We start from the raw sequence: 26009 nt of genomic DNA on the forward strand, positions 1-26009 counted from the left end.
TTCTCGAGTTTGCTTACAATATTGCAAAGCATGTCTCGACAGGCTTTAGCCCTTTCATGTTGATGTATGGTTTTCAGCCACGTTCACCAGTGTCGGTGGGACTGGCGAATGAGAAAATCAGTCAGGTTAAGGATTTTATCCAAGACCATATGGATATGTTGCGCCTTGCACGATTAAATGTTCGTCAAGCGCAAGATCGTTACAAGAAGTTTGCGGACCAGAAACGTAGGCCACTTCACTTTCAAAAAGGTGATTGGGTGTTTCTGAAGGTACCAGAAAACTCCACCAGTTTAAAAACGGGTCCCGTACCAAAATTGTCACCCTGATTTTGTGGACCGTTTAAGATACTCAATAAGGTGGGCCCAGTAGCCTATAAACTTGAGTTACCAGCACATTCCAAGGTTCATCCCATCTTTCACGTAAGCCGTTTGAGGAAATGCCTTATGGGTCATGAAAGGCCGGTGGATGATTCTTTCTTGGTAGAATATGTGGAACCCCCAATACTGCCTCATGAACCAGAAAGAGTATTGGATTACCACATGTTACGTACTCGCCACCAAGTTCGGAAACAAGCTCTTATCAAGTGGAAGGACCGTCCAGAGGAAGGCTCCACTTGGGAAAACATTAGTGTGATGAGGAAACGTTTCCCCACTTTTGTTTTCGAGGACGAAAACTCTTTTCGAAGGGGGGAGTAATGTCAGGACTATGGTCCTACGGAAGTCAAACCCTAGCATAAGTTAATAGCTTTCGGAGTCTCGAGAGTATTATTAGTGCTAGCGGGGTTTAGGGGTTAATGGATGTTAGGGTTTGTTCGATGTGTGTACACATCTAAGTTAGCACGGCTCTTAAGTAAGATGGGCGGCCGGGCTTGGAGGTGTGGACACAGGTCAGGGTTTGGTATAAAACCCAACGAGAAACCCTAACTCGTCATTAAATGGTTGGGAGGTGAACCGACTTCCACCCTCTCTTCTTCTCCACGCCTAGGCTATGGCGGCTTGAGGAAGACGCAGCCGTAACCGAGGCGTTACATTAGGCTTTGGATCTTCCTCCTTGCCCTTAACTAAATTGGCCAGGGCAATGTCACCAACCTCAACCACATCATCGAAGTCTTGTTCATTTAACATGAGAATGAATGTTGAGATCCATGACAAAAAGTTGGTCCCAATGTTTCCCCTAGCAAGGGCAGACATTTCCTTAGTGGAAAGCACCTTGAAGTGCCCATCTTCTTGTACAACTTGTTGGTACCTATGCAATCTCTTAGGATAGTTTGCATCAATTTTGTTGATGTAGCGTAGAAGCTCGCAATGACCCAGAGAGTGTTACTATCGGGGATGATCATAGAATATGAAAATATCCGTTAGCCTTTACCTAGGCCAAGCAATTGGCAGAAATTTAAAAAAGTCCCATCGGTATCAAAAATAGAAAATGTTACTAAATGTGAATAGATGTGAATAAGATTTGAATGCGATGTGAATACGATGTGATAAGATGTGAATGGATGTGATAAAGATGTCGTGTGATGTAAATGAATGTGGATGGGATGTGAGGCGATGTAAATGAATGTGGATGTGAATGAAGAGATGAGAATGAGATGTGAGGATATGTGAAAGGATGTGATGTGACGTGAGATGGATGTGATGTGATGTGAATCGGGATAGATGTGAATGAATGAGATGTGATGTGATGTGAATTGGGATAGATGTGATTGAATGAGATGGATGTGATGTGAATCGGGATAGATGTGAATGTGATGTGATGTGATGTGATGTGAATCGGGATAGATGTGAATGAGATGTGATGTGATGTGAATCAAGATAGATGTGAATGAATGAGATGTGAATGTGATGTGAATCGGGATAGATGTGAATGGATGAGATGTGATGAGAATGGATGTGATGTGAATCGGAATAGATGTGAATGGATGTGATGTGGATCGTGAAAAGATGTAGGGGAGAAGAGAGCTTGAGCTCTTGCAAGCACACACACACACTCACAAAACCCTAAAAGAGAACACACAAGGTGAGAGGCTGAAAATCTTCTTCTTCTTCACTCAACACTCAACACACCATATACTAAGATAAGAGTACACATATATGAAAAGGTACTCAACCAAATACATACTAGGGTTCTCTATAGTGTGAACCCAACTAAATGAGCTGGTGCTATAACTATGCCAGTCTTTAGAACGGCTGTCACATAGCCTGTCATCCCACTGGCTGCATATCACCCACCATGATCTCACCAACCATGCCAGTGGTGTAAGTGTGGGGCCTATCCCCCAGGCGGGTCATCAATGTCCACTGCCTCACTAGATGAGCTCGATATCTCAACACTCCCCCTCGAGCTCAACTCCATCTCATGTACACCAAGCAAAGCTTTGAATCTGCGGAGCTTCTCTGTACCCAATGCTTTGGTGAAGATGTCAGCGACTTGATCCTGTGTGCTGACATAAACAAGGTCAACGTCTCTTGCAAAACCTTCTCTCTGACAAAATGGTAGTGGACATCTATATGCTTCGTGCGAGCATGAAAAACTGGGTTCCTGGCCAACTGTATACTGCTAATGTTGTCACAGAAAATGACAACTTGTCTATCCACCCACCGATAGACCCAAATCTGCAAAAGTAGCTTTCTCAACCAAGCTACCTCACATGCTACCATAGCAGCACCTCTCTACTCAGCCTCTGTACTGGATAGAGCAACCGTAGGCTGCTTCTTGCTGCTCCAAGTCACAGCAGCACTCCCCAAAGAAAACATGAAGCCACTAGTAGATCTTCTATCTGAGAGATACTACCAGCCCAATCAGCATCTGTGTACCCATGTACCCATCTGTTTCATTAAATAGTCCACAATGTAAAGTAGACCTCACATACCTCAGTATGCGTCTCAATGCATCCAAATGCAAAGTAGACCTCACATACCTCAGTATGCATCTCAATGCATCCAAATGCGGCTTCCGTGGAACCTGCATAAACTGACTCACCAACCCAACAGCATAGCTCAAATCTGGCCAGCTGATCGTCATGTAGATCAAGCTTCCTACTATGCGCCTATACATAGTAGGATCGTCCAAAATCTCTCCTGAATTTGCACTCAACTTGCCATTCTGATCCAATGGCACTGAGCCTGTCATACCATACTTGGACAACATGTCCAAGCCATACTGTCTCTGCAGTAATCCAATACCATGTGGCGACCTAATCACCTCAATGCCCAAGAAATATCTGAGCTCCCCCAGATCCTTCATCTCAAACTTCTATCTAAGCAAGATCTTTACATCAAAGATCTTTGCATCATGGTCCCCCGTAATGATCAGGTCATCTACATAGATGACAACAAGCACAACCCCTCTATCACTGTGTCTCACATACAGTGAGAAATCTGCATTGGCTACATGAAAGCTAATAGTGACAAGATATTCAGAAATTTTATCAGACCATGCTCTTGGTTCTTGTTTTAAGCCATACAAGGTTTTCTTCAACCTGCAAACATGCTCGGGGTGACTCACATCCTCATAACTAGGTGGCTGCAACATATACACCTCTTCCTGCAAATCCCCATGCAAGAATGCATTCTTTACATCCATCTGATGTAAAGACCATTGCTTTGATGCAGCCACTGCTATCACAACTCTAACTGTTGCCATCTTGGCAACTAGGCTGAAAGTTTCCTCATAAATCAATGCCATATGTCTGTGCATATCCTTTGGCTACCAATCTAGCCTTGTACCTGCTTATGCTTCTATCACTATTATGTTTTACTTTGTACACCCACTTGCATCCAATGGCTTTCTTGCCTTTAGGCAATTGCACTAAATCCCAAGTCTCATTTCCATATAGTGCATCCATCTCCTCATTTCCATATAGTGCATCCATCTCCTCATCCATAGCTTTCTCCCAACACACATTTCCAACAGCATCATCAATGCATGTGGGCTCTACAATTTGTAACAACTTTTGCCATGTATGCATAGTGATGTGCCACATAACCATCATAGGTAAACCTCTGCACAGGATTCTTCACTCTCCCAGATCTTCGTAGCTTTGCATTCATGGCTTCCATAGCCTTCTTTACACCAGGTGTTATCATAGCTGGTATCCCAATATCCTCATCAAGGCTCATCTCTGAGCCACTAGACTCTCCATCAACATGAGAATGCCCTACAGAAATGCTAGGGGACTCAATCACTTTCTCTTTGCCTTTATGTGATGTACTAATCACATTTGCAGGGCTGGTATTATGATGCAGCCTGCCACTCCATGGTCTATCAACTGAACCACTAGATGACGACTCTCCTGGTCCACTCAAAGATTGTGATTGCTGACTTGCATTCTGTGCAACCACATTTCCACTCACATCAGCCCCAACAGCTTCTTTTTCAGCAGCATACCAGCTGCTCATCTCATCAAAAACTTAACATCCTTGCTTACCCTCAACTCATGTGTAGCAGGGTTATAACACCTGTATCCCTTTTGCTCAAGCGAATACCCAATAAACACACATTTTTCAGCTTTTGGATCGAGCTTAGTTCTCAGCTCATCTGGCACATGCACATATGCAATGCATCCAAAGACTTTCAGATGAGATAAATCAGGTTTTCTGCCAATAAACCTCTCCTCTGGAGTTACATCATGTATGGCTGTAGTTGGAGTCCTGCTCATGATGTAAACAGCTGTAGAAACTGCCTCAGCCCAATAGCAATGCGGCATATTCTTCTCTTCCATCAATGCTCACGCAATCTTAGCAATGTGCCTATTTTTTCGCTCAGCAACTCCATTTTGCTGCGGAGTGTATCTGCATGTAAACTGTCTCCGAATACCATTCTTCTTCAAAAATTCAGAGAACTCATTAGAGAAGTACTCTCCCCCTCCATCTGACCTTAGGCACTTTACATATTTCCCTGTTTGCTTTTCAACCATAACTCTGAAATTCTAAAAATGAGTGAACACCTCACTTTTCTCCTTCATGAAGTATACCCACACTTTCCTTGTGTGGTCATCAATAAATGTCACATAATACCTACAGCCTCCCATAGACATGGTCTTCGTAAGACCCCATACATCTGAATGCACAACAGGCAATTGTCGCCCTTAGTAGGGGGTGGGGGTTGCCAACTAGGGGCACCCACCCACTTAAGGGCGATGGTCCCCCTTAAGTGGGGGGAGGGGGGGTCACCCTTTGTCACCCCCCTCCCCCCCCATACTTCTAAGTTATGGTATTTTGAAAATGGAGGGTTCACCCTTAGTCACCCCCCACCCCCCACCCCTTACTTCTAAGTTATGGTATTTTGAAAACGCTTGACGTTTTTCATACTTACACAAAAATGCTAAGCATGACATGTATAGTTGCAATTATGTGTGTGCACATGTGTGTTACATTCCTCCATAATGTGGTGATGCTACATTGTGTTACACACTTGAGGACCTTTGAAGAATGGAGGAGTATGATGGAACTAGCAAGCTTCTTTGTCAATGATCATGATGATGATGATAGACATGCCCAGATGTTGCATTTTGAATCTTTTCAAATTCTCCCATGCATTGTTGGGCAATACAAGGATGTACTCTTTATTTGAAATAAAAATGGATGGAATCATAAAAGAGATGACAAAAAGGTTATAGCTTAAATTGGGATCACAGCAGAGATATAAAGGTTATGCAATCATTATATGAGAGTTAGTTATGGAATAATCATTATATAGGAGTTAGCTATGGAATATTTAATCATTATATAGGAGTTAGTTATGGAATAATCATTAAATGAGAGGTAGTTATGTAGGCATTTATTGTATAGTATAATTATTGAAAAGGAATTTTAAATTTTGTGTATTAATGGCATTATTTATAATTATCATTTTTAAAAATGATTATAATTTTTAATTTTTTTTCTAATATGTATAGAATTTGTGTTTAGACTTTGAATTCGTTGTCATTAGTTTGTTGTATATTTATGAGATGGTTTTTTGACAGCTTGTGTGTTTCTGAGCTAGTTTTTTGAGAGCTTTTCTTGCCATGGAGAGCACTTCTTTTCACATTTTTGTGGGAGGTTTGGAGAGTGATCCTATTGTTAAAGCTGTGCAAGGTCGTTATTCTATTACTAAAGCTGATGATGTTGATGGAATATTATGTCCTCAATCTCGATTGAAAGTTTTTGCAATCAAACCACAAGATGATAGTGTAGATCATCTTATACCTATCGAGTCAGCTAGACCAACTGGAGAGGAACCATGTTATATCTTTGATAAATATATAACAACAAAATACCTTGTTATTCCAATAATAGGAGAGTCAAGAAACGCTACAGCGAGCACCCCAAAAGAAGTCATTATTGACCTTATGATAGGAGATTCTACCATAGGTACACCACTTCAGAAGAGTGTGGTCAAATACTTAGTCTGAGGAATTTCATGTTGGTGTTCTTCATAGATTGTTAGCACACATATTGAGAAAGTAGAAGAGATTCCTCAAATCTATAATGGTAATGTTGCGTTAGAGTTGCCGAATGTACGTGATCCTTCAGCCTCTCCAATGCAAGGAATGGAGCAAGCATATGATGGCCATTGTTGGGTGGTGAAACCTGCAGAGAGTCATGTGAAGTTTCCTGGAGTTGTACGAAAGAGTTCTTGTGGAGGCTTATTTGAGTGTAGCTATGCCTTGTGTGGAAGCAAAACTATGAACGGCACACCAAATACAACATCATAGATTTGTAAGCTTATTGTCTTGGCTTAATTTCAATAAACTTTGATTTATAAGAGTATTTATTAGAACTTTGTAATTTTTCATATAATAGGCAAGCTAACTCAGAAACGTTCCTAAGCTTAACAATGGATGGATATGGATCACTAGCTTGTTTCTATTGTAAGAACAAACCTGTATATAGAAGAATGTGTACTGCTACGGTGTACTATTGTATGCCTGTTGATCCACATATGTCAAGATTGATGATACATCAAGGGGAACATTTGCATGAGGTGCAAAGGGCCATATCAAGGTAGGCATTGCAAAAGATAAGAGAACTTGTACAAGAGGCGGTTTCAGAGGTTGCTAGTGGTCCAAGGAAGGTACAAATGGATATCACCAAACAACTCATATTGGATGCAGTTATTAGGAAGCATACGAAGAATGAATCAAATATTAGCAACATGGAGTTGTCACTATTATTGGAACACATGCATCCCCTAATTCAATGTCAAAGGTAATGTTCTTTCCATATTGATTTTAATTGTTTGGTAATTCTAGTGAATGAACATTTACATAGTTTGTTAAGTTGTCCAATTCTCTTGTAGATTCAGGAGAATGGTGCATGATTCTAGGATCAATAGTTTAGTGCAAGGAGCAGAGCCAAGTATCCTAGAATTAAAGAGACAATGTGCTTTTGAGTTCTTCCGTGGTAGTCTTTTTCATGGGCAAGCTTTGGATGAGTCAGACCAGTGTTATGTGTTTAAAATGTCAACCACACGGCCTATATCAGATTTAGATCTAGTGAACCGTATGCACCAAACAGCAGATGGGTATTTGAGGAAGGCTTGGGTTTGTTTTGATCACGTCAGGCGTGTGCAAGGATGGACAACAATGGCTGCACATGTATATGATCCAAGATAGAGTTTGGTCTTGTTAAGTTCTTGAAAAAAGTTGATCTTGTTTTTAGTACTTTTTCAATTGTCGTATGATGGCATGCAGCCTACAAGAGCTCATGATGACAATTGCAACTTGTAAAATGAAAGAGGAGGACACAGTGGCACAAGTGCTTTTCTGGGAGATGATTAACAATGTCGTGGTCCAAAAAGGCTTCTCCAAGCCAAATTTTTTTGGCTCATGGGCGGATGAGGCTGGAGCCAACCAGAGGGCAAATAGGACAATATTTAATAATAGACCAGAGAATATATTGGAAGGTCGTGAGCATTCATGTATTTTTCATTAGGAACAAAGCTTGAACATCCATACAGTACATGTAGTTATGAATTTTCAAGAAGAGCACAAGTGACTATGTCATCAGTGGCATTGTGCATTGAGTGAGGAAGAGGCACTTTTAAAATACAGATGCATTAGATCGTGGTGGATGAACGGTAAAGTCTCTAATGCAAACTTACCAGCCATGGATTGTTGGCTTAGTTGGTGGCATATTAGATATCTCCATTGGAGAAAACATCTTGTAGGGGTAAGTATTATTTTCTTGGTTCTCGAAAAAAGAATAGCTTGTATTTTTAATCTAAATTGTCAACTTAACTATTTGGTTATAGAATGCGGTTGGAGCTTGCAATTAACTTAATTTCCTATTGTAGGATGTCGACAATTCTTGTGTGCCGCACATGTCAGCTAACCAATCTAGTAGAAACGAAGCATGCAAGTTGGTTAGGAGGAGAGGGTTTCAGGGGAACCATCTCTTTATATGATGCAGCTGTTTCAGACCTCGCTAATGCCCTCTTACAATCCATAAAGAAGCATGCATTCATGCAAGGTAAATATCATAGAGCAGGCCCTACAATAACAAAGTTGATGGAGAAGGCCAAAACATCAAAAGCTCTAAGTTCGTCAAGTACTAGCAGATTGGTGGGGGAAGCAGTGAGTGGCACACCAATGCACATGCAACCAAACTTTTTTGGTGATAACATTACTATTAGTCGGTGTTCGAAAATCCACAGTTATAAATCTTGAGGAAGATAACTCATCACATCGTCCAGGGTATGTCACAAAAAACCAACCACACAAGAAACAAGGTAAGAGATCAAAAAAATGCAGAGATGCAAGAAATTGTGGAGAGTGACATACACCATTTAATGTGGGCTATATGTCGAACATATCTACACAGCAAGGTAACTTGCCAAGGATCGTTAGGTGGCCAAGATGGCAAGTGGAAAATGAGCATCAAGAACTGTGGGCGAGGTGTTCTAGCTCCTTCTTTCTATGGTATGAGAGATGGTCTGGGGGGCAAAGGCGTCAGTTCATATGGTTTTGTAATAGCAGCGTGGATCGTACTTGGAGAGTATGTAACACCATTTGTCAATCACCTGCTAGACCCTCGGTTGTTTGGCCAATGGTACGAGGTACAAACCTGACTATGGATGAGATCCAAGAATTGGCAGGCGACTGGCGGGTTTATGTTGCAAAAGGGGCAATGTCAAGAAGAAAAAGATGTAGGCCAACGATCAATAAGGTACAAAAGTGGCATATCAGATATGGCAACCAAGAGAATAGATTTGGCAATTTCAAGTACAGCTACAATCTTTGAGCATTTGGTGATTAAGGTTGGGCAAATGGAAGTGTTTGTAATTGAGACTGAGGAATCATTAGTATGCAATGAAAAATATCGAGTAACTATAGGAAATAATCCATCATGCACATGTCCCGATTTTCAAATCTTGGTAGGTGCTGGACGACCATATTGTGCATACAAGCACCTTTACTTTGTATATTTGCGTATCTTTGGGTTAGATGCAAAAACCATAATATGTTTATACATTAACCCACTCTAAAAAAGGAGTACCTAATGAGAATGTTCACCAATAGGAGAACAATGTGAAAAGGACCTCGTACTGTTGATGACATTGTACTATAGTTTTGAAAAGATCCTTCATGTTGCAAATAATAAAATGTCCGATGTCTCAATTCTCTAGCAAGGAATATTTACTTTTATTTTTTTAAATGTTTTAGTTGGACAATTAATATGGTTATATGTCAATGGCAAGCCAGAGGCCCATCAAGATCATACTAGCTACTAGCTCCGCAGGAGTAGTACAGAGTGGGGTATCTAGGATTAGATTGAAGCCAGGCCCGTCTCAAAGATCATAGTAGCTAGCTCTACAGGGGTGAACAATGTGGAGAGGGGAGGTAACTAGGAGGGATGGGGGTCGGTAAAATTAAGGTGGAAGGAGTAAGTGTGGGATGGAGGTGATGAAATTAAGGTGGAAGAGGGTGATGTGGGATGGAGGTGGTGAAGAGAAGAGGAAGGTTATGACATTATCGTTGGGTTGGGGAGAGCATGAAGTGGGTGGAGTAGCTACATGGGTGAGGGAGGATGAAGTGGGTGGAGTAGGTGCATGGGTGGGAGAGGAAGCAAAGGTAGTATGGTGGGGAGAGCATGAAGTGGGTTGGGGAGTAGCATGAAGTGGCCGGAGTAGGTGCATGGGTGAGGGAGGATGAAGTGGGTGGAGTAGGTGCATGGGTGGGAGAGGAAGCAAAGGTAGTATGGTGGGGAGCGTGATTTTTTAGGGAGCTTGGTGGAGGGAGCTTTTCTTGTGCTGTCCTGTCTCTCTACTTGAACTATCTCTCTCTAACTACTGCCACCACCATCTCTGCCCACCACCACCCAGCCCAGCCCCACACCACCCTCTCTCTCCTTCTCCCACCCTCTTCCCTCCCCCTCTCTTTCTTCCCTCCCTTTCACTCTCCCTCTCTCACTCTCTATCCTTGTCTCTCTTTGCTAACTCTCTATATCCTCCCCATGTCACTCTCTCTATCCTTATCTTTTCTCACTCTCTGTGTCCTCCCTATCTCACTCTCTCTATCCTTCTCTTTCATAACTCTCTCTATCTCTCCCACCCTCTCTCTCCTTCTCCCACCCTCCCTCTCTCTCCTTCTCCCACCCTCCCTCTCTCTCCTCTCCACCCTCTTCCCTCTCTCTCTAACCTTGTCCCACCACCGCCCAGCCTGTACTACCCTATCTCTCCTTCTCCCACCCTCCCAGTGAGAGAGAGAGAGAGAGAGAGAGAGAGAGAGAGAGAGAGAGAGAGAGAGAGAGGGGAGTGAGAGAGATAAGAACATGACGCTACTATTCAAAATATACAATAAAACAAGAATTTGACATAATTAATCAAAACAACAATAAATCTAAAATTTTCCAAGGCAATTAATACAAAAGACAAGGTGATCTATAGTTGAGAACACTTTATTCCAAAAAAAGGTTATTACATGGGCTACTGCAATCTAACATTGTTTAAAATTGAAAACATACTATAGCTACTTACAGATCCTACACCTATACACTTTTTTCAGCTACTCTATTCTTTAACTCCTCCTGTTAGTAGGGGCTCCTCCATCTCTTCAGTAATACATCCGAAATTTCACCAAGTACTGATGGCGCTTCCAATCTTCATGTTCCACACGAATAAATTTCTAGAATCAATAGGCTCATCTGCTAGCATTTTTATCCAAAGATTGCGGGCCTATGTCGTGCTTATGAGATGTTCCGTTGCATCTGGGTGGTTGCAAGATCAGGGTGCCCAGTTTTGTCCACTCAGGCACCCTGTAAACAGTAAAAAAATAGGCATTTGTTTACCTTTAGTGGCTAATCTCTCCTAGTAAATGAAGGAATTTCGTTTCAAGTTCTTTTGTTGGAACATCATATTCAAAGTTGGAAATATAGTTGCATAATTTGATTAAGCATTAGATGGTCAAAAGTCCTCATTTTCTTAGGTATAAAGTCAATGTATACACCCTGTCCCAAATTTGAACTGATTCCATAAAATGCTAATATCTTTTACATATAAACTCATATGAGATTCCCACTTTGTACCTTAGATCTTCACATAATATGGAGCTTAACTTGATTTTTCGAGAATATTTTAAGATATTTATCTATTTTCTTTAAATATTTCAAAGTCTCTAAAGTGTTATAATATATGCCTCTTTTTGTACCCACAATAGCTACCACTTAAAATCCTCAATCTTGTAGATCAAAAGAGTGGGTAGATACTGAGACATTAGTAGAATGTGGTGGTTAGTAAAAATTACAAATCCAATGGTTGGATTTTTAATGATCTGTTTTTTAAAATTCTTCCAGACTATCAGAAGGCCTGCAAATATTAATAATCTAATTAGTAAAATTACATTTTTGATGTGAATCATCTAAAACCTATAGGGACTAGTGTACTTGTAATGGTGCATCTATGGAAAAATAAATTGGATCACTCTAAGTATGGAAAGATCATTTGTTTATCATTTCATCATATTTTTGATTAATTTTGATTAATTAGACTAATTTATAATAATTTAAGTTATATTAGGTTAATTTAAGGGCAAGCGTATTTTCTATTATTTTCTTGATCTAATTTTAAGTACCTTGCCCCCCAAAATTTGCTCTCCAAGCTATGTCCCAATCCAGCATAAACTGGATAAAACTGGATACCCTGATCTTGCAACAACCCATCTCTACCACCCGTTTTGTTGCATAAATCTTTGCAAACTCTTTCCAGGGTTTCTTTCAGAGTATAGCTAGGGCCATTAGAGATGAACAAAGGTAGTTGATGGTTGTGAGGGTTGTAAGGAAGAGAACGATAGTGAGGGAGACAAATATAATGAGAGGGAGAGGGAGGCAACAAGATTTGGAAGTGAGGATTAGAGTAAGAGGCAGGGGTCAAATTTATAGATACACAAAGCAAAAATCAAAAAGCTACTTTGCATGGTTACCCACTAAATTTAGAAAAGTAGATGCATGGCTTTTCCCTAAATTTAGAAAAGTACATGCATGGCTTTTTCCTAAATTTAGAAAAGTAGATGCATGTCTATTCACTTTTTTTTAAAAAAGTAGATGAATGGAATGTAGATACCCCACTTTGTACTACCCCTGTGCGGAGCTAGCTAGTATGATCTTGATGGGCCTCTGGCTTCAATCTAATCCTAGATACCCCACTCTGTACTACCCTTATGACTAGCTTCCCTAATGGTCAATGCATGCACGAAACATTTATCTCTGACATCATTGGTCCTTTGATCCTTTCATTCTCGCTCCTCACTCTCTCTGACTCTTCCATCATAGGGATCTCTTCTATTGAGCTATATGTAACCATCAACACCCTTCTTTCCCTAACTTCTACTACACCCCAACTTAGGACCCTCCACCTTTACACCATCTTTCACTACTACTTCTTACTTTGAGATATCCTGTATGAGCCCATCCCCTTCGTTTCTGCCCCACCACACATAAGCCTTCTATTGTTTTTACCATCACCATCCCTTCACCTTTCACCATCTCATTTATGAATCCATCCGTTTTCATTGCCACCACCATCCCATTGTTGCTAGCGCACCATAGCCCACCACAACCACTGCCAGAGTCTCCATTGGCTCCAACTCATTGCTATCTTCCTTTGGAGTTGCCATCAGCCTCGTGGTGGGAATAGTTCCAATCCCCTCGTCATCTTGTCCACCCCCACCATCGTCTTCTCTTTTACAACCCTAACCTTGTCCCCAACTTTTCTCAGAGCAGATGCTTCCATGGATCCTCTACCCATTCCTACCTTGCTAGCAATTGGATTCATTGATGGCGACAACAGTTACTCCTACCACCACAATTCTCTCCATGCTAGACGACGGGGAGCCCTCTATCCTCAATCTTCCCTAGGATCCCCACCATCCTACCCCCTCACTGAGCCTTAGATATGTCAAAGTCCTCCTCCTCTTACCAAGATTTAGACATAGATGTAGGAGTGCTTCCATCTTTATGGTTCCCTGACCCACTGGGAGTGCCTCACCTTGTGGCACCCTCAGTGGGCTCGTTGTATTGCTCATGGCTTGGATCACCTCTCATGTAATCTCTAGGAATAATACAATTTCTAAAGTTACACCTCAAACATTTCAACATGTACAAGTTACACCTAAGCCTTTGTAGCAAAGTTAAAAGTTCTAACTGGCCGTTTTACCTCTGAGCTACTAGATAGCGCTAAGATGCAACTTCTTAGAACTTAGTCTGTTGTATACAGGCGGCAACTTCATCTTTTTGTAACTAAATATTTTTAATATTAAAGTATCTTTTCTAAAATAAATATAAAAATTGAAGGGATCTCTGAAGAGAAAATGTAAATAGTAATACAAATTATAAAGTTACACCCCAAACATTTTAACATGTGCAAGTGGCCACACACAAGGTAAATTTCTTTATACTCCATCAATCTACCCACGATATACCATCCTTTTCTAAGTACTTCATCCTTTTCTATGGATTCCATAAAACGTACCCATGTTACACAATAACATATCCATGGGTAGCCAAGACTCTTATAAATATGTGATGCCAAATATGGCTTTTTCAACATAATATAGTACACAAATAAAAAATGGTTCATATTATACCTCAAGGAGTAGATCAATATGTAAGCTTGGATTCCGTGCTTTGATAACACACAACTACATCACACAAAGAGAATGTAATTATAGAAAATTTAATCTCATTAAAAAAAGTCATCAAGATACCCCACAAAATTTGGAGAGAAATATGGGGCCAAAATTTTGTTTACACATTAATTAATTAGTTTGCAATTTAGGTTTTGAAAATGAAAGGTATTGTGGAAACCTTAGCGTGGGAAGGCGTGGCAGGTGTGCGAGTTTTTTTTTAATAAATTTAAAAAAAAATTAAATTTCAAGAAGATTCGCGATGCCGGTTTCTCGCGATGCTTCAATGAAGGCTTTATAAGCGCGATGGGCACCATTTCGAGGCCGGGGCTAAGCCCCTGAGACATAGACATATGCATGTATAAGAAAAAAAAAACCCCTGTAAGCATGTTGTCAAGAGAGAGAGATGACGATACACGTGTGCGAGCATTTAAAAAAAAAAGCTCTAAGCACGCTGTCACGACACAAAGAGAGAGAGAGAGAGAGAGAGAGAGAGAGAGAGAGAGAGAGATATGACAAGGGACATGGACACCTTGAGAAGGGGAGAGGGAGACATTCTACTATGCGAGAGAGCATTCCGATGAGAAAAAAGGAAAACACATCCAACAAGAGAGAGCTACGAGAGGGAGTGGAAAAAACACCTTAGAGTAGACCAAGGTGTTAATTAATTAATCAACCCCCATAGGCATTGATTAATTAATTAATTAATCAACCCCCATAGGGATTGATTAATTAATTAATGTCAATAGCAATATGTTATTAGTTAATAGCCTGCATTGTATTGACTCTTGAGTCTTGTATCACAAAATAAATAGTACGGACTCCGAGATAAAGTAGTAATTTTCAAGGCTTATAAAGGGGCTTCAACTTTCACAATTGCAGTCGTGGCCCGTGGGTCGTGTGTTCACTGTGGACGACTTTTTGAACCAATACACGTGCGACGTCGTGCAGGACCTCCTGGAAACTTGGAAAGTCAAAAGTCAAAACTGAATCGAGATTCGATCGAGGGAGTCCAAAGGTTAATGAGAGGGTGGTGAGCCGGTGACTGATTTAAGGAGCCGACAGTTTCTCAAAGTGATCAGCAAAGCTATATATCAGCTCCTGCATAATATGTTAATTTGCTAACTTAATTGGCAACAATATCGTCATTATGGCAACTCTGATCAAGCTGCACTCCTGGGTGCTTATCTTGTTAATGCATTTGCTTGTTATATCCTTTAATCATTATGTCGCTGTTGCCTCTTCACGTCCAGTAATCGTACCATCTGCTGCTAGTACTCTGCCTGCTGATCATGTATTATCGTCTTCTTCCATCATGTCGGCTCGTGTAAGCAGCAGCAGCAGCACAGCTAGCAGCAGCGAGGAGGATGCTCTCATTCTTCTAGAGTTCAAGCGAAGCATCACGCAGGATCCCCTTGCAGCTCTCTCAACGTGGAGCGTTAACAGCACGTTCAACAGCAGCAGCAGTAGTTATAATGGAGGTGAAGCCACAGCTAGTACTGCTAATTGCTGCACTTGGGTGGGCGTGGCTTGCAACAACATGTCTCGAGTGGCTTCCCTTCTTCTCCCTGACTTGCAGTTGAGTGGCTCCATCTCCCCTGCCTTGGGCTCCTTGCCTTTCCTTCAGTTTCTCAACCTGTCATCCAACCTCCTTTCTGGTACTCTACCCTCTGAGCTCGCCCTATGCAGCTTCTTGCTGGTGATAGACCTCCACCAAAACCTCTTGTCCGGCCACATCCCGCCCGAGCTCGGCCAGTTGCCTGCCTTGCTGCACCTCAACCTCGCCCAGAACCACCTCTCCGGGGCCATCCCACCCCAGCTGGGCAACATCTCCTCTTTCCAAATCTTGCTGCTTTACAATAACAGCCTCACAGGCACCATCCCACCCTCCCTTGCCAACTGCACACAGTTCCTCTGGATTGATCTCAGCAACAACCAGCTCTCTGGCGCTATCCCACCCGAGCTCGGTGACCTTTCTAACCTTCAGCTTCTGCTACTCTCGCAAAACGGGCTATCCGGCCGCATACCGTCTTACCTCCTCCTCCTCCAAAGCCTCGCTTTTCTCCAGCTCTCAGACAACTTCCTCACGGGCTCCATCCCTCTGCATTCTGCAGGCGCCTGCAAAAGCCTTCAAAGTTTAATTCTGTCAAATAATAACATCAGTGGAAACTTGCCTCCTTCTATCAACAATTGCAATAACCTCATACAGCTACTGCTTAGTAACAATCAAATCAATGGAAGCCTTCCAGAGGAGTTAGGATCCCTCCCTCGTATACAAATCATAGATGTCTCATACAACCAGCTCCATGGCTCCATACCCAAGACTCTTGGCAACTCCACAACTCTAACAGTGTTAACACTGGACACTAACTATGCTCTATCAGGACCCTTTCCTTCCGAGCTGTGCAGAATTCCAACCTTGAAAGACCTTTCCTTAGACACCAATTCCTTGAGTGGAGAATTATCAAGCCTTGTGAATTGCTCTAATTTGAGAATCCTTGATGTAGCCTTCAATAACTTTGAGGGCACCATACCACCTCAGTTTGGCTCTGTTGGAATTAATGCTCATGTCCACTATACGAGTGTGAACGCCCATCAGGAAGTGATGCAAATGAATGGGTGCTTCTACTTGTATATAAAAGTAACCGTCAATCGATAAAATCAATAACAACGATTCATCTGCAACTGCACGACTCTCTGTGCGCCTCTTCTCCTCCCTCTCGATTTCTACATGGTATCGAGCTTGGTGTAGGAGCCAACCCACGCCAAGAAAAGAGGAGTCGCTGCAAAATACTTGGCGGGCTCCTTTCCACGATCATTAGCGGTAATACCACCTCCGCCTCCGCCAACCCTGCTACTACCTCTGCTTCCATGAAAGGATTCTGGCCAGCCTGATCAATGACCCCTCCTTCGCCCTCCCCTACTGGAACTGGGTTGACCAAAAGAACGACGGTAATGTCATGCCTGCAATGTTCGTCCAATCCGAGATCTACCCTTCCCTCTACGACGAGAATCGCAACCAGAACCACCTGCGTAGCATTCAACCTATGCAGCACTGCTTATGCGGCGAGAACTACATCGTCACAAGGTGAAGCCGACTGCCATCAGTCAAATTTAAATTTAAAAAGAAAAAAAAACCATAATAACTTTTTTTAACTTTAAAAAAAATAACTTTAACATAGATAATTTTAATAATAGAAATAATTTTAACTTTGATCTATCTCTACCTTAGAGGATGATCCAAGGGTGCTCCACTAGTAATAACAAATTTTTTTTAACCTTAAACAAAAATAATAATATTTACTTTATAATCAATTTTATATTTAATAATTCACTCACATCACGAACATGCCTAAACATTCAGGCTATTCGTGAGCGCAAATATGCCTACTCTTTCAGGCTATTTGCGTGCACACATAACATTTTTATACAAAAATGATAAAAACTTTTCAAATAATAATAATAGTGATTAAAAGCAACAAACAAACAAATAAACAACACAAATGGGCAAAGACCTACCAATGGGCAATGACCCGTAAAAAGACCCAAAGAGGTCCGTCCTACAATGGACACTAATATAAGACCTGGGCAAACAAATAAGCCCAAAAGTTAGCCCAAAGAGGCATCAACCCGTTGGAGTGCTGGCCACACCCACGAGGTATGATATTAAAACAAAATTATGGGTGATATAATCGTCCACCCTAAGCGCCCAAAGTGGCATGAAACAACAACCCAAACAGGGAATTACGAATCCCCAAGAGGGAAACAACTATGCCCAAAGAGGCAAATTGAGCCCATTGGAGTGTCTACAGCATCCATGAGGCCAAAATTAAACATTATCTTCGACAAGCTGAAAACGAATCAGCCTCTGAGCGATGACAAATTAAACTTAATTGTACATACACACTTATAAATAATATCATATCACATATATATTTTGATAATTCAACTCATACTCATATATTAATTTCTCTTTTGACATGTACCCAATGCAATACTTGGAATTCCACTACTCAACTTGAGGGGGAGAATACGGATGGCAAGTCTGAGAGCGGAAGAACTTGTGTTTCGACATCATATCGAAACACACATGTTGCAGTTACTACCAAGCACAATGTCTCAACATCATATTGGAACATGTGTCTTGTGGTTGTCAAGGAGATCAACTTCGACAAAAAGCATATCGAGATAATCACAAAACAAATGCCTTGCGATTACCAAAGCAGTTATATCATCATCGACTCATGATGTAAAGATATATATCATTACACATGAACTCATAATGCATACATCACTATACACATCACATTTCATCATTCACCCTCATGCGGACATTCGCATTAAGGGGGAGTGTTGGAATTAATGCTCATGTCCACTATACGAGTGTGAACGCCCATCACGAAGTGATGCAAATGAATGGGTGCTTCTACTTGTATATAAATGTAACCGTCAATCGATAAAATCAATAACAACGATTCATCTGCAACTGCACGACTCTCTGTGCGCCTCTTCTCCTCCCTCTCGATTTCTACAGGCTCTTTCGCTAATCTCGAATTTCTTGAGCTGGCTAGCAACCAGCTCTCTGGCCACATCCCAGCTACACTTGGTAACTGTTCCAGCCTTCAAATGCTTGTCCTGTCTATAAACCACCTCACAGGTCCCATACCTTCAGAGCTCGGAAAGCTCAAGAACCTCTCATATCTCCTGCTCAACGGGAACAACCTAACCGACTCCATCCCTCTCACACTGGGAAATTGCACCAACCTCTCTATCCTCTATCTTGCTGTAAACAATCTGGAAGGCCATATCCCCTCTGAGTTGGGAAATCTAAAGCTCCTCACTGATCTCAGGCTCTTATTGAACTCTCTAACTGGCCCCATCCCCACCTCCATATACAATTGCTTCAACCTTGTGACACTAGACCTTCAAGTGAATCATCTCAGTGGCGCCCTGCTGCCAGAGATCAGAGCTCTCAAGAATCTACAATACCTGTCTGCCTATGGAAACCAGCTCACTGGAAGCATTCCCACTGAGATTGGAGAATGCAAGAGCTTGCAATTTCTCTATTTAGAGATGAATAACTTGACCGGCCCTATACCAAGCAGTATAGGTTCATTAACCTTGCTGCAAGAGCTAGATCTGAGCGCAAATGCCCTCAGTGGACCCTTGCCCTCGACCATAGCTCGGCTTCGCAACCTCACTTGGTTGGCTTTGTCATTCAACAACCTTAATGGGAGTATTGATGCATTGCAAATGGGAGCAGCACTCTCTAAGTTGGAGCTTGTTAATCTGCCCCATAATCAATTCACAGGCAACATACCGGAAGCAATCGGCAACTGCAAAGCTCTTGTAATGCTTCGTCTCAGCAATAACCACTTTACAGGAACCATACCTTCAACAGTTGGGAAGCTCAAGTCTCTTAACGAGTTGTCTTTATGGGGCAACCAGCTGACTGGTAACATCCCAAAAGCTATAGGAGATTGCTCGGCTCTGAGGCTGCTCAATCTTGCTTACAATAAGCTCAATGGCAGTCTACCATCCACAATAGGCAAGCTTTCTAGCCTTAGTACTGGTTTGAATGTGTCCCATAACGAGCTGACTGGGCAAATACCCGCAGAGCTTGGAGCGCTGCAGTTACTTCTCTCCATGGACCTCTCTCAAAACCAGTTCTCGGGAAGCATTGCAGATGCTTTGAGTGCTTGTGTGATGCTTCAAACCTTGGATGTCTCATCAAACCTACTCACTGGAGCTATTCCCAGCTCTCTGGGCTCCCTTCTCAATCTAAACTCCCTCAACGTCTCTCACAACATGTTGCAAGGGGCCATTCCAGTTTCTCTTTCCAAGCTGACCAGCTTACAGTACCTCAACGTCTCCTACAATGAGCTCGCGGGTTCCATTCCTGACAGCCCCTCTTTCCGACACCTTTCATCCTCAAGCTTCTCAGGGAACCCGGGCTTGTGCGGAGACATCATCCAGAAGCCTTGCCCGCACAATATCTCAAGCTCTTCACAGAAGGCGATCAATACAAGGAGGATTGCAGTCATTGCGGGATCTCTTGCAGCCGTGATAGTAGTTGTCATCATAGGTGCTGTAATATGCTATTTTGTCGTTTATAAAGACAAGACAACGCCCAATGGTGGTACAACTAGTGATCAACCTGAGATTGATGTATTAGAAAAGAATCAATTGAGGCTTAGTGAAGAGGAGATCAAGATAGCAACTGATGCATTTAGCACCGCAAATATCGTCGGAAGTGGGGGGTTCAGCACAGTGTACAAGGCCAAATTGAGAGATGGGCAGGTGGTGGCTGTCAAAGTCCTCAAAACTCAAGAGATGAGCAACACAATGGCTAATAAAGCCTTCATCTCGGAGCTGCACACGTTGGGAAAGCTGAGGCATCGAAACCTTGTGAAGATACTAGGATATTGTTCTAATTTAGACATGAAAGCAATCGTTTTGGAGCATATGCCCAATGGGAGCTTAGAGGAGTGGTTGCATGGTGGTGGTGCTGGAGGATGCCTGAGTTGGGAGCAGAGGGTGGACATAGCCATAGGAATAGCACAAGGCCTTGTTTACTTGCATCACGAGTATGATCAGGAGTGCAGTATAGTGCATTGCGACCTCAAGCCCAGCAACATCCTTCTGGATGAAGGGATGCAACCGCACATTGCAGACTTTGGCATTGCAAGGATTCTGCTGCCTGCAGATCACCATGCTCCAATTATGGGCTCCATGATGGCGTCTGGCATGTTCCAAGGTTCCATAGGCTATGTGGCTCCAGGTATTATTATTTTTTTCCCCCATTAATGTGCTGGAGTTTGGCAAGAATGATGAGTAATTTTATCATAACCTAGGCTAACGTGGAACCATGATCAATACTGCAGAGTATGGGTCCTTTGTAAAGCCTGGCACCAAAGGCGATGTGTACAGCTATGGGATTATTCTGCTAGAGCTCATCACGGGGAAGAAGCCCACCAGCAGCGACTTTGGTGAAGGGCGAACCATGCATGCGTGGATGCGCACATGCGTGCAGGGTACTGTGAGCAATATTATTAAGGGCAGTTATGTGGACTCGGATCTGTTACAATCGTTAGAAAGCAGCAGCTATGGTGATCATGAGATAGTTTGCAAGCAAATCGACCTGCTCATACAGCTGGCTCTCATGTGCACGAGCGAATCAGCCATGGATCGACCCACTATGAAAGAAGCGCTCGAGTGGGTGCTGCATCGCACCTGCAAGGGAGGAGGCACATCGGAGCCATTCCCCGACTTGGAACAGATGCTACTATAGTCCGTCCCAGGATGATTTTTTTGATGGGTGGGTCACCGTTCAAAATAATCCCGCCCGTTTTTCCGATGGTAATAAGATAAATTTACTTGCAACTGATTTTTTGTGGATTAATATTCATTATGAAGACGAGTATCCACTACACATGAACCCAATATGCATCACATGTGATCACATTGCATGATCTCCACCAACTTACCTTTTCCTCTCTCAACCAAGGCATTGCCAACAAGGTCAATCCCTTTCTTTCATTCTCAGCTTGTGCTTCTTGGCCCTTGTTTCTAGCTCCTATTCTGCCACAAGTTCTCAAAAAAAAAAAGTGACAGCATTCGTTGATTTGCATCTCTTCAAAACACTCGACTGCTTGCTCACCATGCTCATGTTTAGCATATCCTCCCATTAGTGTGGTCCACAAGACTATGTCCAAAATAGAGAGCTTGTCAAATACTTGTTTGCAATGGCAACCAAGCAAACCACATTTGGCATATATATCAACCAAGGTAGTGCCAACTTTAAGGTCTCTTTATAAAAATCCCTTTCTATGATCTAAAAATGGATTTCTCAGTCCTTGTCTACGGCTATCATACTCCCACAAGCTTTCATGATGATGCAAAAAAATTTATGACAACATCTAGAGAGACATCCTCAAATAAAAAAACTTGAGTGCTTTTTGATCATGCCATGTCCAACATATCCTACGAAATAGTGCCCTACACATGACTATGTCTTGAACTCGAAGCTTTTCGGATACTTCTTGTGCTTTGGCAAGCATGTTGCATTTAGCATACATAGCAATGAAGGTAGTGCTAGGTCTCTTTCGAACAATCCCTTCTTTTGGATTTCAGAATGTATATTCTAATTTCTCACCCTTGCTTGAGGCTCCTATTCTATAGCATGTTGAGGTATCGAGCTCAACTAGTGCTATAGATATTGATGACCTGCCTGTAATAGCTTTTGCACTTATGCCATTGGCACAGTTGGTGAGATTATGGTATGCTGCCAACTATGTGTGATAGAACCATATTTGGATTACTAGGGAATGGCATAGTTATAGTGCCAGCTCATATAGTTATGTTCACACTACGAACCGACCATTGTGTGTTATAGAAGGAGAATGCTTTTCCTTATAGTATGTTGTTGTTGCAAGAGTGTGATGATTCTCTTACACAGCAGTGAAATTTCGGTTGAGCAATGACAATAGCAGCAGAATTTTGTTGCTATACTGTAATTTCAGTATAGCAACAAGATTTCATTGCTATTCTTACTGCATAGAATTCCAGAGAGTTGTTGAGTGTTGAATTTAAGTTAGTAGCAGCAAGATTTCGCTTCTTGTTGCATAGAATTCTAAAGAGTTGTTGAGTGCTGAATTTAAGTTATACATTCTATATACATATAGAAAATGATTATAGTTTTAAAAAAACATCCATCAGAACCCTTAGAGCCATGTTTCGAGCAAGAAAATAAAGATAGTTGAAAACGTTTGAAGCTCTGATTTTATATTCACGTGATCACAAAATTTTTTTTGTTAATAACATGTGTGAACATGTTATTAACATGTTCACAAAAAAGCCGGTGGCAAGCGACCTGGTAACCGGGAAAAATCCCGCCGGGCTTTTGCTATACCCCGGCGGGCCCGCCGGGCTTTTGCTTTGCCCGGCGGGTCCCGGAGGGGTCGTCACATATCTCGGCGGGGTACATTTTTCTATATATATGGGCTCGGGGGGCCCTTTGGGATTTCATTGCTGACAGCATACACAGGTAATGAAAACTTGTGTATGTGTGTGTGTGTGTATGTGGGTGTGTTCGTGTGGGCAGCCGCCCACTGTCGCAATGCGCGGCAGGATGTGGGTGGTCCGCCACACGAGGGATGTGTGTGTGGGTGAGTTCGTGCGGGCAGCCGCCCATTGTCGCAATGCGCGGCAGGATTTGGGTGGCCCGCCACACGACTGGTGTGTGTGTGTAAGGCCATTCTTCGGAATGGTGCTTACCCTGGGGCACTTAGTCGGTAACGCGGCTAGTCTGTGTCCTATGGTAAGTATGGCACGCCGTAGCGGTACTAGTCGGTAACGCGGCAAGCATAGTATCGTTATGGCGATGTCACCTTCCCTTCCCTTCCCTTTGTCAAATGCGGACATATGGTCGGTAACGCGGCCAGTGTATGTTCGTATCCTATTGGTATTCCCATAGAATCGGGCGGCATTTTGTCGTTAACACGGCAAGTTGGTGTCGTCCGCTAGTGCATAAAATGTTTTTTGCATATTGCAGCATTTGATCGTTAACGCGGTCGAAAAAGTGTCGTAAATTTGCTTGCGTATTTCGGCATATGATCGTTAACGCGGTCGAATAAATATCGTAAATTTGTTTGATTTGACTTGTATTGTTTTTATTGTGTTTGATCCATGCGATACTTGGTTGCTAACGCGACATTAGTATTTCATGGATCAAAGTTTACATCATATTGTCTAAACGTTTTATTTTATAATATCGTGATTCGTAACTCGAAAAATATGAATCTCTCTCTTCTTACCCCCCTCTCTCTCTCATGATACACTTCACAACTCTTTCTCTATCTTTCTCATGATTCACTTCACAACACGATAGATGTGTAGATAATGATTTTTTTTATTTCTCTTAAAATATACATAATTTTTAATAATTTCTTTTTTCTCCCTCTATTTACTTAAAAATTAAAACAATACATTATTTTTCTCTTTAGGAACTCACAAAAACATTAAAAATGTCATTTAATGTTTCTTCTCTCTATCTGTCACAACTCTCTCTTCCTCTCCTCTCTCTCTCTCTCTCTCATGATACACTTCACAATTCTCTCTCTCTCTCTCTCGCAATGATACACTTCACAACTCTTTCTCTCTCTCTCTCTCTCTCATGATACACTTCACATCTCTCTCTATCACGATAGGTATGTAGATGAGGAGTGCTTTAGGATTACAAAACATTATTTTTCTCTCTTTAGGAACTCACAAATCTATAAAAAATGTCATTTAATTTTTCCTCTCTCTATCTGTCACACCTCTCTCTCTTCCTCCCCCCCTCTCTCTCTCTCTCTCTCATTCGATAATGTATACACTTCGTAAGTAATAATGCGCTTGTTGCGGTTGTCTCACGTTTGATAATGTATTGCATGATGTTGAGTTCAGTAATGTTGTTTGATATATTCTGTTTTTGTTTGATCATTGATAAGTAATGATACACTTATTGCTGTTTTCTCACGTTTGATGATGTATTGGATGATGTTGAGTTCATTAAAATTATTTGATATTCCGTTTTTGTATGAACATTGACGATATTGATATACTTGTTGCTGTTCTCTCACGTTTGCTTGATGTTTATTTCAGCAATGTTTGATATTCTGTTTTTTTGTGTTTAGTGATATTTGCTAGATTTACGAAGACGATCAACATGCTTTCTCCCGAAGAGCGCAAAATTGTTCTGCGAGCAATTCGCGTTGAAGCGGTCATCACGGTATCACAATGTACTGATGATGTCGTCAAAAAGATCAACGAGTCTGAGATACTCATGCGAGATCTCATAGACCAAATATGGGAAAATGCACAGCGTCGGCTTCGAAGCGGAGGCAACGCTGAGCAGCTAGATAGACAGAAGATAGCAGATTTCAACCATCAGCACATAACACGAACCATTTTGGGGAGCATGCGAGTAGCATGCAGTGATCTTAGAGATGCTGCCCCGCCTGAAGCCAACATGCAACGTCTACAGTTATGGGACGTTGTATGGAGCGAGTAAAGAGCCAAGAGCAAGCGCATGAAGGCGTTGGATGCAGAGTCCCTCCCCAAAAGGGTGCGAATTGCCCAGGACGTCGCTGCAACGTCCAGTCAGGCAGATGCAAGTGGTACAGGTGTCATTAATCGTACCATCTACAATTCTATGTGCACACATCTTATTGGCATCCCGCACGAAGCTCTTCACGAAGGACGAACAATAGGCTCCGGTGTGTTTGGAACAGTTGCGGAAAGCACTACAAAGGAGAAGGCAGTGCGAAGTTCGAGAGCTTCCAGGCAGAGCAGGGTATGCAAGTGCTACATCCATCGATTGTCCGATGCATTGCCTTTACAAAAGAGGCTCCTTGGATCACAATTTTCCCGTACTATAATGGCGGCGCTCTTGGTGATACTCTACTGAAGGTTCCCTTCAGATTCAGTGAGTTCACCAGAGCCATTTTTCGTTTGGATCGAGGATGGAGACAACCACCGCCTGATAATATCCCTTTAGGTCATCTAGAACTTTCAAAAATAAAAGAGGTAGTAATAAACATGCCACATATTATGCATGCCCTGGTGGAAGGTGTAGCGGCAGCGCATATGGCAGGTATTGTACATACCGACCTACATCCTTTTAATGTAGTGTTGGATTATACAAAAGAGCTAAAGCCACGCATAGGTATTATCGATTGGGGGTTGCTGCTGAGAGCGCCCAAAAAACGGGTGTCTCTCAATTTTGTTTTTGAAGCAGACAAGAACCCGGAGAAGGTGGCACAGGAGTCTCCTACGCAGACAGAGAGCGAAATAAACGGCCGTGGATAGCCCCAGAGCTTTATGATCCATTTTTGGCAGATGCATACACTCCTGCATCTGATGT

At 42.1% G+C, this 26009-nt stretch overlaps 1 protein-coding gene across 1 annotated transcript; it reads left to right on the top strand.

The window, feature by feature from the left end:
- Window positions 1-15254: 15254 nt before the first annotated feature.
- Window positions 15255-21395, top strand: LOC147622127 (uncharacterized). The gene is made up of 5 exons (XM_086823549.1): window positions 15255-15932; window positions 16005-16374; window positions 16456-16650; window positions 18639-20885; window positions 20989-21395. The coding sequence occupies exons 1-5, from the start codon at window positions 15255-15257 to the stop codon at window positions 21393-21395; spliced, it is 3897 nt and encodes a 1298-aa protein (XP_086679675.1).
- The last annotated feature ends 4614 nt before the right edge of the window (window positions 21396-26009 follow it).

This window comes from Cibotium barometz, chromosome 29, assembly GCF_041138505.1.
Source record: "Cibotium barometz isolate CiBa-2024 chromosome 29, ASM4113850v1, whole genome shotgun sequence".
NCBI lineage: Eukaryota > Viridiplantae > Streptophyta > Polypodiopsida > Cyatheales > Cibotiaceae > Cibotium > Cibotium barometz.

Excerpts from the sequence above, each read along its gene's own strand:
- LOC147622127 (XM_086823549.1), top strand. The coding sequence starts at position 15,255 with ATGGCAACTCTGATCAAGCTGCACTCCTGGGTGCTTATCTTGTTAATG. Across the intron at positions 16,375-16,455 it reads GGAGTTAGGATCCCTCCCTC|TGTTAACACTGGACACTAAC; the intron begins GTATACAAATCA and ends CAACTCTAACAG. Across the intron at positions 20,886-20,988 it reads CATAGGCTATGTGGCTCCAG|AGTATGGGTCCTTTGTAAAG; the intron begins GTATTATTATTT and ends TCAATACTGCAG.